Source organism: Podarcis filfolensis (genome assembly GCF_964270895.1).
Source record: "Podarcis filfolensis genome assembly, chromosome: 1".
Taxonomy (NCBI): domain Eukaryota; kingdom Metazoa; phylum Chordata; class Lepidosauria; order Squamata; family Lacertidae; genus Podarcis; species Podarcis filfolensis.
Window position 1 is genome coordinate 74870436 of NC_139604.1, and position 13614 is coordinate 74884049.

The 13614-nt window shown below is 40.9% G+C and overlaps 1 protein-coding gene across 4 annotated transcripts in view; it reads right to left on the minus strand.

The window, feature by feature from the left end:
• ANO3 (anoctamin 3) overlaps nt 1-13614 on the minus strand; it is a 238764-nt gene that overhangs the window by 63219 nt on the left and 161931 nt on the right. For 3 of the 4 annotated variants that reach the window (XM_083597850.1, XM_083597852.1, XM_083597853.1), the window contains 3 exons: nt 12521-12679; nt 11894-11994; nt 6153-6197 (listed from right to left, as the gene is read on the minus strand). In XM_083597850.1, the coding sequence (XP_083453976.1) occupies nt 6153-6197; nt 11894-11994; nt 12521-12679 (305 nt within the window). The remainder of the gene's footprint in view (nt 1-6152; nt 6198-11893; nt 11995-12520; nt 12680-13614) is intronic. The other variant, XM_083597851.1, reaches the window with a different exon arrangement.

Consider the following 13614-nt stretch of genomic DNA (forward strand, 5'->3'; position numbering starts at 1 on the left):
ACTGTGGGAGTTGAGAGATAAGAGCATCTAGAACAGTGGCCCATCTAGTCTAGCATCTTCTTCCAATGATGTGCAATCAGGAACCGATGGGAAACCTGCCAACATGATCTGAGCTTGAGCCCTCTCCTCTCCTGTGGTTTCCAGCAACTAGTATTCAGAAGCGTTGCCATCTCTGACTGCGTAGGCAGAGCATAGCTATTGTGGAGAGTAGCCAGTAATAATCTTATCCTCCTTGAATCTGTCTAATCCTCTTTTAAAGCCATCCAAGTTAGTGGCCCTCACTGCCTTCTGTGGGAGTGATTTCCATAGTTTAATTATGTGCTGCGCGAAAAAGTCCTTTCATCTGTCCTGACTCTTTTCCAACTCTACAGTACAGCCAGCCCACAACTAGCACACATTTAACTCCTGCACATTCAGCTTTATGCACTTGGCAAATAAAAAATAAAATAAAATAAAGAGGGAGGCATTCAGGAAGAAAGATTTGGGCAATCCCACCTGCCATTGAACCCAATATGTTTGGACTACATGCAAATTTGGCTTTAGGTGTCATCTCCAGAACGCACCCCCCATGTAGGCTTACTGTATGCTTTTTTGAGGTAAGGCAAAGGACAGAACAGTACACGGTATTCCAAATGCAGTCACACAATTTGGCAGTTTTGTTTCCCATTCCTTTCTAATGATCCCCGGCATAGAATTTGCCTTTTTCTCAGCTGCTGCACACTCCGTTGACATCTTGTTGAATGCTACTTTTTTTGATGTAGGTTGCTTATTTTAAAGTTTTGTTTTATTATCACATTTACTATTGCATTAGATTGTTATAAGATGTACATTTTTTGTTTCTTCAGCTTGTAAACCGCCTTGAGTATTGTAAGATAGAAAGCCGGGATACAAATTAAAAATGATGATGATCTTTATCAAGCTATCTGGTACTTAGTCAGTCGCTGCAAGTTCAGACCCCATGACCATGTATGTGAAATTAAAATTTATTTAATTACTTTGCCCTGACGTGCAACACTTTGCACTTGTTTACACTGAATTGCATTTCTAATCTAGTGTTGGGAAAAACACATCCAAGATCAAAGTGCTGGTTGCAGTCACCCAGCAGTGGGAACAACGTGCACAGATTAAAGGGTGGGGAGAGGGGACGGATCCAACTCTGTCAGGGGACGTACACACAGAGACCTGCTTCTGCATATATCTTGCCCTCACTCTGTTGGTATTCAGGGCTGCAGTGTCTGAGTCTGCTGTTTGCTTGAACTCTAGACAGTGTTTTTTAACAGAATGGCTTATTCATCTTTATAAGGTACAACTGGCACATCAGTGCAACAAATAAACAGGTAACACTTCTTTGCTATAATGGGCCATCACTCTTAATAAATTCACTGGGGGTAATGAAAGAAATAATTTCAAATAATGAGGAGCACACCCCAGAAGCACTGAACCAGGCAAAATTTCCATTTAAATACAAAAGGAATGCAATCTTTCACTAAAATTCAATATCGGGTCCTGAAAGTGATCTTATTTGCATTGGTATGAGATGCAATCTACATATCATTAAAATCTTTTCCAAACCCGTATTGACTTTTAAAAGCCTACATTGCACCCATAGATATTATTGCTCTCTGCATTGCATTTCATACATTATTGCTCATTGCACCGTATGTTTACTTGTAGACTTTATTTCATAGAATGATTCAGGTATGAATGAATGAATGAATTCAGTTTAACCAGAAGGTCATAACCATCATTTATATATAAAGAAAACAAAACATAAGCGACCGAAACATGCAATACTGCATGTATTGAAAATAAATAGGACCAAGATAATTGAAATGTGTAAATGGTAACCATAACAACATACTGCATTAACGATTTAACAAAATTAACTCTTGTTTCATTTGCACTGCTGAAAACTGGTTAACTTTTATAGGCTACAAAATTTCATTATTTGTTTAGAAAGAAATGCAATGTTCTGTTTCACAAAAAACTTAGAAACCTTATGCAGCAAATGGGACATAGATGTTCTCTAGGACATACTCAATTAATTGTCTTGAGCCTTTGCCACTGAGGCTGCAATTCTGCAGACATTTATAACCAGAGTAACCATGTATGTCGTATTGAATTGAATTGAACTTGCTCCCAAGTAGACTGGGTTAGCCCCATTGAACTCTGCAGGGCTTACCTCTGAGTAGACAAACAGAATTTTACTGTTAGTTCTATTCAGTTATTTTTAATAGGAGTGCCATTTTTTAAAAGAATAAGAAATTACAGAGAGTTGATGAGAAAAAAGTATTGGCAGATTTATTTATTATATCACATGGTTTAATGATTCTGTTGTATGGTCTCCCTTTTGTAGACTAATAATTAATATTGTTAAATCTTTACCCAAAATAGGGGGCCTTATCTCTCCACAGGCAATGGGGCAACAGAATGAAATCCTGTGGGGAGGAATCATGAGGGTTGCCTCACTTTGTCCAATGTTAGGGCCAGCCCTGGCTGTGCCTTCCATCTTAAAGGCAGAGCCACCCACACCATTAGTTTTAACACTGGGGAGGATGGGTGTTCCCAGTGGGAAAGGGGCACTCTGTCTGTCCCTCTGTCTTCCCAAAGATATATTTCTTTGCCTTCAGGCAGTGGAAGTAGGAAATGACACTTCTTGAATGCCCTCGAAGGATTTGTACATGCTTGCTTGCACCAAGCCCCATGCCCTTTTGGAGCAAATTTAGGGGTGAATGAGTTTGCAATGCCATAGAATACAGGGCAAAATATATTAAAAGCCCTGCTAGGTTCACAAAGTTACATACATGCTTCTCTTGATCAAGGCCTGTATTCTCAGCTATCTTGAATAGACAGCAGCGTAAATGAAACAACACACATTAAATTAACTTATAAACAAGATGATTAGGGTGGGGTTTTTTTATAAACAGAGCAATAACAAAGTTAACATTTAAAATTAAATTAAAATTTAAAATTCTCATCAAATTCCTCTTCCCAGCTTTCACATCTGACTATTTAATGTATCAGTATTCCTGCCTTTGCCAACCACCATGGTTGAATCTTGTAAAGTACAGCTATTTTAGTCAAATTTGCAGTGAAAGTACAAGTTTTTATTCATTTATTTATTTTTACATTCATGGCTCACTCTTCCTCCCAAAGCAGCCCAGGGCAACAAAAACTGCATATATATATATATATATTTCTTTTTTAAAATGAAGTTAACATTTTAATAATGACATGCAAATGAGAACAAAAGGACACATGATGGAAAATGGTTGCATAATGTAAGTGAATGGAGTATGTTCCTGGTGCATAACATTCAGTATAAGAAGCTACTAATGTCAAATTAGGGATGCGGGTGGCGCTGTGGTCTAAACCACTGAGCCTCTTGGGCTTGCCAATCAGAAGGTTGGCAGTTCGAATCCCCATGATGGGGTGAGCTCCCGTTGCTCGGTCCCAGCTCCTGCCAAGCTAGCAGTTCGAAAGCACATCAAAGTGCAAGTAGATAAATAGGTACCGCTCCAGTGGGAAGGTCAACGGCGTTTCAGTGCACTGCTCTGGTTTCAGGGGTCCTTTACCTTTTTTTAAATGTCAAATTAGTCACTTTTAAGTCACTTCTCACATTTGCATTTTAAAGTCAGGGTGCAATTTTTGCAAGTAGGATGTGTGTTACATATACAAATATCAGATGAGAATACCAATATTCACAACTTGAAGGGAAGACCTTCCTAAACTCATTGACTAGAGATATAGTAAGAAAATAAGAAACAGCCCTGTGAGGGCAGAGGGTTGGTCCTGTTAGATATAAAAGGAAAGAACCACAAGCATAGGCAACTCTTTACTGCCTCCCAAGATATCACAAGGAAAGCCCAATTGCCCATGCAGACTGATTTCACTAGTTTATGGCCAAAGTAATAAGATGGTTGTGTGGAACTCCAGATCGGCTGTAGTGAGCAGTAGGCTTCCATCATCCCCAAAAGCTGGTGGACATCTTTTCACTTGGTAAACAGTTCATGAATGTTGCCACAACAGTTAAATCACATGAGCTGGCCGTAAGATGAAACCAGGATACCTGGATTCTCTGGTGAGAAAGTGGTGGAAGGTTGGTTTCAAATTTGGTTGGCTTCTTTATGGTTAAGCCAATTTGGATTATCACTTCACAATGGTGTGTACAAGTTCACCTCAGAGCCAGGCTATCCACACAACCACCAGCCATTTTTGTCAAGATAAATTTGACACCACAAGATGCGGTAAGGACTTAACTTCATGGTGGGTAGGACTATCATTGGCTACTTAAGTATGATTACTATATGATTCCTCCAAGATCAGAGATCTTGTGCCCCTGAATAGTAGTTTCTGGGGATTATGAGCAGCAGAGTGCTGTTGTGCTAATGTTCTGCTTGTGGGTTTTCCATAGACATCTGGTTGGCCACGGTGACTGCAAAATACTGGACTATGTAGGCCTTTAGTCTGATTTAGCAGGGCTTTTCTTATGCTCTAAAGTATGCTTCAGAAGTATTTATACAAATATGCCAAATAGATTAATAGACTAAAACCCGTATGATTAACCAATCTTCTTTAATTGATCAGCCCAATTAATTTCACCCGGTGTTTACCTCTTACTTTTCCTTGATTGTGTGTAATATTGCCTCAATCCTTTTCTCCACAGATTTTTTTTTTTTAAAAAATGAATGTGAAAGCTTAAAATTCAGAAAGGGTAGCTTGAATATTTCAAAGGGGGCCAGGCCCCATGTGGCTGTGGCTCTGGAACTGAGAAAGGTCAAGGAGAATTTCATCTGACTGTGATTATCCTTTGGGAGTTCTGCCTCACTCTGAGAATCAAGAGCTTTATAGAGCAATGTTAATAAAAAGAAGCCACCAGCACACTTAGGCATTGTGATTTCATTATCTGTAAATTTGCCACCACACAGCTCCATTGGAAAAAACTAAACCATAATCAAGGTAAGTAATACCGGTAGTTGTTAATACAACAGGAATATATCTCCACGTGTGGATGTTTGGGATGGATGGGGAAAACCCTATTACAATTCACATACCATACAAAGCAAACTATATTTTTATATATCTATGTATTTGTAATGTATTTGATGCAAAGCAAGCACGTGCATGACTGGGGAGAGGAGATAAGCAGTTGTAAACTTACACAATAAAATATTTCAGGGTGTTGCTATTGAATATTCAGATCTGGAGGATGATTTATCTAAAGATGTCTTGGGCTAACTAAGAAACAGACATCCAGGAAGGTTGCAGAGTACAAACCACCAGTAAGATGATTTCCAGAACGAAAGGAATGCTACTCACCTCAAAATTATGTAACCATTCATGAGAATTATGTAACCTGCAACCATACACAAGAATTTCACCTAACGTTTCCTGTGACTTTGATCATTTTTGAATGCAATATCTTTTCTCATTAATCGATGGAAAATGGAGAGCACACACACAAAGAGAATTTTTCAGCACAGCACTAAACTCCATGCTTTGTGTACATAAAAAGGTTCTTAGGCAGCAGGACTAAGAAAGATGTTGGGTTGGATCCTGAGAGCCATGGGCAGAAGGAAGCTGGTTGAAGAAGTCTTTTGCATCCTCTCCTTCCCCTGTTGAGCTTTTTGGAGAGTTGAGGCTCCCTCTTGAATGGTGTGGGAAGGGGAGGGGGCTGCTGGGGAAGGGATGAACTGGCCAAAATTGGATGGAGACATATTGCATGAGTGCTGCTCTGTTCACACCCAGTGTTTCCTCCCAATTTTGGGGATCCCTGGAGAAGCTTTTCTGTGAGCATAGAGGGCTTCAGGTGTGTGTGTGTGTTTGTTTGTGTGTGTGTACAGGAAAGTAATCTGCAAGATTCTGCACCATTCTCAGGATCTGACTCCATGATAGTGTCAAAATAGAGGGTTCCCAAAAGCTCTTTCAGAGTCTTGGATGCCACCATCTTTTTGTAAGAATAATCACACCCCGCATTTTCTTTCTTTCTTTTTTACAGCAACACCACCATATACACAAACAATCAGCCAAGGTCTACTGCTTCCATTAACTTGTTTAAGGTCCTCTGTAATAAATTTACAACTGCTAGGATGGATTGGTTTTAAGCAGGGTGACTATCTGGCAAAATGAAAAGCTACATATCACCCACCAACCTGCCAATGGTTTTGCTCCTCCAGTCAGTGTAATAACATTTTTTCCTGTAAGAATAGCAGAAATAATCTGAGAACAGTTGCATACAAAGGAGAAGGAAGAAGACTTAGGAAACAGACCATAGTGTTTTGTCACAAGCAGCTTTACAAAATAAAGGTGCAACAAATCACAGTTCCAAAGGCAATCAAATATCTTTAAAACCATTAACTTGGAAAACCTTGGCTAAAATTATAGTACATATCGATAGTATAGTTAGCTACTTTAAAGATTTAACATACACTAAGAAGTTACAGCTTCAGAAAGCCCAGAGACTAGGGACGCAGGTGGCGCTGTGGGTAAAACCATAGAGCCTAGGACTTGCTGATCGTCAGGTCGGCGGTTCGAATCCTCGCGGCGGGGTGCGCTCCCGTTGCTCAGTCCCAGCGCCTGCCAACCTAGCAGTTCAAAAGCACCCCCAGGGTGCAAGTAGATAAATAGGGACCGCTTACTAGCGGGAAGGTAAACGGCGTTTCCGTGTGCTGCGCTGGCTCGCCAGATGCAGCTTGTCACGCTGGCCACGTGACCCGGAAGTGTCTCCGGACAGCGCTGGCCCCCGGCCTCTTAAGCGAGATGGGCACGCAACCCCAGAGTCGGAGACGACTGGCCCGTACGGGCAAGGGTTCCTTTACCTTTTTAAAAAAAGTTACAGCTTCAGAAAGCCCAGAGACTATAGATCTTTCCCCATTCATTTGCACACTGATTTCTTAATATTATTGTCATTATATCAGCTGATATTTTGCACACAACTGCGGACAGCAGATGGCTGTATGAAGGAAGTGGAACGGATTGCTTTTCTACTTCAATATTTTTTGCTACCCTTAAATGACTACAGTAATGCCTGAGTTTTTTTGTTTTTTTTAGTCATGCAATTATCTCTGCAATTTTCACTGAGGAGATATATATATATATATAGAGAGAGAGAGAGAGAGAGAGAAAGCTATTCATGAGGCACACTGTAAACACAAACTTCATAGTTTCTTCATTATATTGGAATTCTGCCTTATACTAATTAATAGCTTTCTTTATTAAAAAAACAAACAAATAAACCCCGCTGATGCTGCTACTTAGCTGGAAGGATGGACAAAGTCTAGCAGAATTCAAATAATAGATTTTATTTAGCTCAAATCACACTTAAAAATAAGCACTTACAAAAATGACAGATGGATTTCATTCAATATGCTTTTCATAGAATAAACTGATTGAAATTAATGACTAACTTCAGTCAATTAATTGAAGTTGGACTACTCTGAGTACAACCAAGTTGGATAGCCTAATATGTATTTTTAATTTAATTATGTTTTAACTGGGGGCTTTTAAAACTTTTTATTTTATGCGATTTTATACAGTTTTGCTGTGGTATTGATTCTTTATTATGTTGATCAGTTATTTTCTATTTGGATTTCATTGCTTGCTACCTTATGTGGTGTGTTTTTTAAAAAAATCTAAAGATGGAATATAAATGTAACAGACAGAGGGACGGTGAATCATATAAGAGTATATGGAGCTCAGAACTGAAGATAGGACAATTTATCCATTTTACCATGTCTGGGCTTTCATCTAACTTAAACTCTATGGTCAGACCAGCTGCCAGCGCTGAAGACTGATGCCCTAGTCTATGAGACCCATCTCTGCACAGCAGAGCTGAAAAGGGGGGTTTGTACATTGGGAAGGAAGAGACAGTACTACCTCTTCCTATCTTTCTTTTTGTCATCCTATGAGCCATTTATCAGCGAAGAACAGCAACTCAATCGTGCAACACTCTTCCCCAGAAATAAGCAGCTTTAATGGCAAGTGAAGCAAGGCAGACCATCTCTTCCTGACAAATAACATCTGCTCAGTTTAATTTAATCTGTATCCCAGTTCCCATCCTTCCTACAGAGAGTTCTCCAGTTTAGCTTGCAAAAGGCACTTGCATCTGTGCCATTTGCTGGCTTGGTCCATTGGACCAGGCTATCAAATTAGAGATAAGGAGATTGGCAAGGGCAACTAGCAATTCAGGTGGCCTGCAGCTGTCTGAACAATCTCAAGCTGACTTGGAAACCTCTTGCTTCTCAGCTCTGGTCCTGAATGAACTCCTTCCCCATCCCTGTTGGCGTAATGGGCATGGAATCTGTCACACCAGTGGTGTAGAAAGGGGTGTGTGGTGGCTGTGGTCTGCCCCGGGTGTCATCACTGAGGGGTGTGTGTGACAAAATGGCAAAAATATGAGTTTTTTAAAATAAAAAATGGGGGGCCCCGTCACAAAACTTTTTAGTTCAGTCAACAAACAATGAAATGCGGCTGGCACTGGGCGCCACACAGCAGGGGCCAGCACTTACTGTGGGGCCTGCAGCCTGCCTGAGCCACACGTCTCTCCTGGGAGTGATGTGGTGGCTTGGGCAGCTGCAGGCTTCACGCTGCCTGAAAGAGCAGCATGGGGCTTGCATCTTCCCACTACCTCTCCCTCAGCCGCCCTACAGCTGAGGGGGAGGTGGCGGAGAGGCTTTGCACAGTGCGCCCTGACCTGGTTTGCCCTGCCCCCATGGGGGCTCACTCTGCTCCCAGGTGCAGGGCACGTGCGCCACCCTGGGCACCCGAGAGGCTAGGTATGCCGTTGTGTCACACACAGTATTTTCCTTCTCAGACTCTATACTGATTTGAAGAAGGAGCAGAAGAAGCCATTTTGTAGGCATCACCACTGTGTCACACTGTTATCTTCTCCCACTGGCAATGTCCACACATCTGGCTGATGTGGGGAGGCCTACGTGTGTAGCATTCTATATGTGTAAGCTGCTGTATGGTTTTGAATTCTGAGTGCACAGGGAATTCAGATCGCATAGAGGTCCATCTGCATAGGCCCTCATTCTTCAGCTGCTCAAGGCATGGATGTGAAGGAGCTGGGCCAGGAAATCAGGTGTGGGGGCAGCAGCATATCTTCAGCCCCTTCACATGAATAGGATAATGCTGGTCTGAATCATGGTTGCACAGATATAGTCACCAAAGTCTTGTGATGCACAAAGGTGGGAATAGCAGAAGGTTGGAAGAAAATAGGACGGAAAAAGGAGGAAGGAAGAAGAAGCAGAAGGAGGCAACTGTAGCAAGAGCAAGGAGGAAGAATCAGAAGTAGCAGCAAGTCATTGTTCTAAATTGATTTAAATGCAGCATTTTTATATTGTTGTAATGTGCCTTGGAATCTTATGGTGGACAGCTTGGAAATCCATTAGCACAAACAAACAAACAAATCTCCCTACAGTTCAAAACATGAGCCAATAGTCTCTTTGATGCAAAGGCAACAAGTCATTGTATTGTAAATGTCTAGTTTTCCATATGAGTCCTTTGTAAGAAGAAAAATAGCTACATGATGGGAAATTCTCAGGTAACACCATAGCATGGTCTTCATTTTGACTGCTGTCCTAAGGGGTGTTCAGATCACCCCCTCCGTGCAGACATCTAAGATGTGAAAGGGACGGTAGACCATGCCTGATAGCCTTGTTCCTGACATCCTGCACCCTGAGGGCAGCACCTCCAATGACCGTGCATTCAGGCTGACATTTGAAAGTGGATTGGGATTCTTGACCGTGTACAGGAGCCGACATGGATGCATCTTCCCAGGAGGTCAGAGCGGTGCACAGTTTCAAAACACCCTGGGAGAAAGACTAATCCAAGGTCACACAGTGAGTTGCACAGACTCTTAAGCGCGGACAGCTTTTAAAGCATAAAAGCTGCTGGATTAGTCACCAAAGTGTTACTTTTTGTGCTCTTCCATATGCATGAAACAGCTCACATTGTACAAAAAGTTCCTCATAGATCAAAGCAGGAAAGACTTCTAAGAGCAAGCCCTGCATTCAGACACTTTCATTGTGAGTTTCCTTGTTTTACTTTTGTTCCCATTCTCCCATTGCTGAAGTAAATATGATAAAAATACCAAATTGTTTACAGGATTGCTGACGACCATTGTAGTCACTTGCTGAAAATGATTTGCTGTCTTTTTTGAACTGATGGCTCATTTTCTGACAATTGGTCTAATCCATAACCCATTCAATTCTGGAAGAATCACACTGAGTTTAATACTACTGCTCTAGAGTAATTGGGCTCTGGACTGCAGCCAATCTGCTTGAGTCAGCAGCTATAACTATCCTGCTTTGCTCCCTAGGGATTAAACTGGATTAAATGGGAGTAGGGGAAGCAGTTTGGGTTATTTAACTTTCAGAAGTTTGTAGCTAAAGAGAGTTTTGCATGTGATGATCCTAGAAGGCTGAATGAAAATGTGTCATCTTCCTCATTCGTCTGGTAGTGCAAAGTCATCAGATCCAAGGTGGAAACTTGAATTCAAGTTGTGCAGGCTTTATGCGAATCTATAATCATTGCAAGTGACAGAGGAATGTGGAAAACAGTCAGTTTGCCTTCTATTTCCTCTGCTGATTGTCACATCTGGATAATAGGAACAGCATTTCTAGTAGCCCTCACACAGCCTATGCCTTCAATGGGTGTAATGGGGGTTTCCATCATGGAGGAGGGAGTCCTCTGCCAATCCTAGCTCCCTCCTAGAATGCAGATAATGGATTCCTTAGTGTTTGATTTGTTGCCATAATAGGTAGGGCCTATTTTCTGTGGACATGGAAGGGTAGACAAAGAGGCAGAAAGTGGTGACTCGTTTTTGGTGCTGACCAGCTTGTTGAAGCTGTAACATGTTGCAGATTCACAACCTCACTGGGGTCCTTAACTATGAAGAAGAGGCATATGTGTGAACAGCTGTACACTGGAGTGCCTGAACTTGGTTTTACCCTTCCTCTTTGTTTCCTTTTGTGTTGTGTTTTTTGGAGGTTCTAAGCCCGAGTGCAGGAAAGCCTTTTTGACCAAACAGCAGAGTAGATAAATAAGTACTTAGGGCCCTTTCTCATTGGCGCCAAATTCACAGCCTCTGAAGAGATGTGAATTAGAGTTTTGAGATGTGTGTGGCCAGTGTTGCACACACACAAACACACAGTGTAAGCATGGGGAAGAATGTCTGTACACCTTGCTTAGTTTTAATTCCTACTGAAACTCATGGGAATTAAATTAGCCATGACAAAAAACTAGACTAGCTCTATCTTGCAACGCAATCTAGACTTCGCCCAGTTTTAAAAAATTGGTGGGCTAAGATCTTTCCATGTGTCTGAAAACTTGGAGTATTCAAAAACTGGTCACCTATCCCAGCCACACACAAAGTTTCATTAGGTCAGTTATCAGAACAAATAATGATCTGAATCCACCTCTAGAGATCTAACAGTAGAAAGACTCTATTCCTAAAACTATTGATGTCCTTGCAAATATTAATTAATATTTCATTTATGTTCCATCTTTCCTCCAAGGAGCTCAAGATGGTTCCTCCCTCCCCCTATTTCATCCTCAGAACAATCTTATGAGATAGGCTAAGAGACAGTGACAGGCCCAGTGTCACTCAGTGAGCTTCATACAGTGCAGATTAGAACCCCAGTCTACCAGGTTTAGTCCAACACTCTAACCATTGCCACACCTTCTCTGAGTTAATAAAATAACTGTGATCACTGTAACTTTGCATGCAGTTGTATCACATATTTTTAGAAAACAACCATATATTCAAGAAAACTTATGGAAGCACGACTGTAAATTAAAAAAAAAAAATCTAGTAAAGCATATTTCATTAATACATGCATTAAAAAAACTGGTTAAGTAAATTTTTTAAAAATGAAATATTTCATATTACCGGAAAGGCATCCTGATGTTCATTCTTTCAGCGTATTTGCACAATGTATCCCAAGGACAATGAATTTTAACAAACATAATATCATGGTTTGTAACAGCTGGCTGAAAAAGTAACCAAATAGAATTGATTAATGTTCCAAATCCAGGTGGGCACTGACTTTTGTGTCAAACTTGGCCTTTAAGTTTGATCCCTGTGGTTATGGAAATTTCAGCTTGCCATGCACTGCAGCTGGGACTAAACACAGCTGTCTGAAAGGAAGAGGTCAGCTGTCTTATCTAAGCCATCTTCAAGGATGAGGCCATTAGTGTATTGAGAACAAGGCTCACCTGTGGATGGAGTACAGCCAGCCCTCTCTTAATGTGGGCAGATGTAACATATGAGCCGGACCCCTTCCAGAAATTCCTTTTGCAATGCTTATGTCCTCCTGCCCCCCACTGAATGTCTTCTGTGGGTTCCTAGCAATCCACTGTTCCACAGAAGTGGTTTTGATATCATGTGGAAGCTCAAATATAATGCGGATCTTAATGTGGAACTGAAAACAGAATAAACTGCCATGCGAACACAGCCTCAGATGTGGGTCTTCTATTCAGAATATGTCTCTGCAGAAAGGTGGAAAATGTAACATACCTCTCTTTCTAACATCAGTCCTTCTGCCCGAAGGTTCTTTTCAAAAGTGCTCCGTTTCTCTATTTGTGGACTGGACTTTTTATAGACCAAAATGTAATCAATACGTTTTTTGCCATCCTTGAAGAAGAGACCTGATGTTGCTAGGGCGCTCATGTCATTCTGAAAGAAAAACAAAGACAAAAAGTGGGGATGGGGTGGGGGGAGATGTTTAAACATAGTATCATAGTCCAGACAATTTTTTTTTTAAGGAATGCTATGGGCATGGATGAGTGACAAAGGGAGGCCTAGAAATTCACTTTGCCTAGATGGTAAAATTAAGCCCTGATTGCCGAACCTAGAATACTTTTTAAAAGTATGCTGCAGACAAAAACACACACAAATATATGGAATTTTGAGTGGGCACTGAAAACTCACAGAAAAAGGGGGTACTTTTACGGCATGATATAATTGTAGAGTTATTTGGTCCCAATCCCCACTCAATGCAGCATTTGCGATGCAGGGTGCAACCACAATTTCACTGATGGATTTTCACAATGGTGTAAGCAAAGTAAAACCAAAAAGACTGCTCTGGCAGTGAGAGCTGGGAGAGAACTCACAGAAGACAGATGGGCTATTTAGGGAATTGTCCAAGAATTTTTTTATTATTATTACTATTACTATTACAAGTATGATTTTTTTTTTCTAAAAAGGTTTGCTGCAGCTCATTATGAAATGAACAAAAGAATCCTAAATGTGTTTACTCTGAAATAAATCTGAGTTCCATAGTACTTACTCTTTTGTAAGTGTGCATAAGCTTGCAGCCCCATTTGTCTTTTGCATAGTGATACATACCCATTTCTGTTTTAACTAACAAGGGCCAGTGGCTGGAACAGTTTAGGTAGTAGCAGAAGGCACTCACTCCTCATTACTATTACAGAATAGAGCTGCCAAATATATTTAATAGCTGATGATGTCTCTTAATATATGCAAGTTCCTAGCAACAGGTCTATATTTTATGCCTAAGTGCATATCATGCAACAGCCTGGTCTCTACACCATGCTCTCTAAAAGCTTATGAAACCAAAAGTCACAGTGTAGTCCAAGAATTGTCAAATA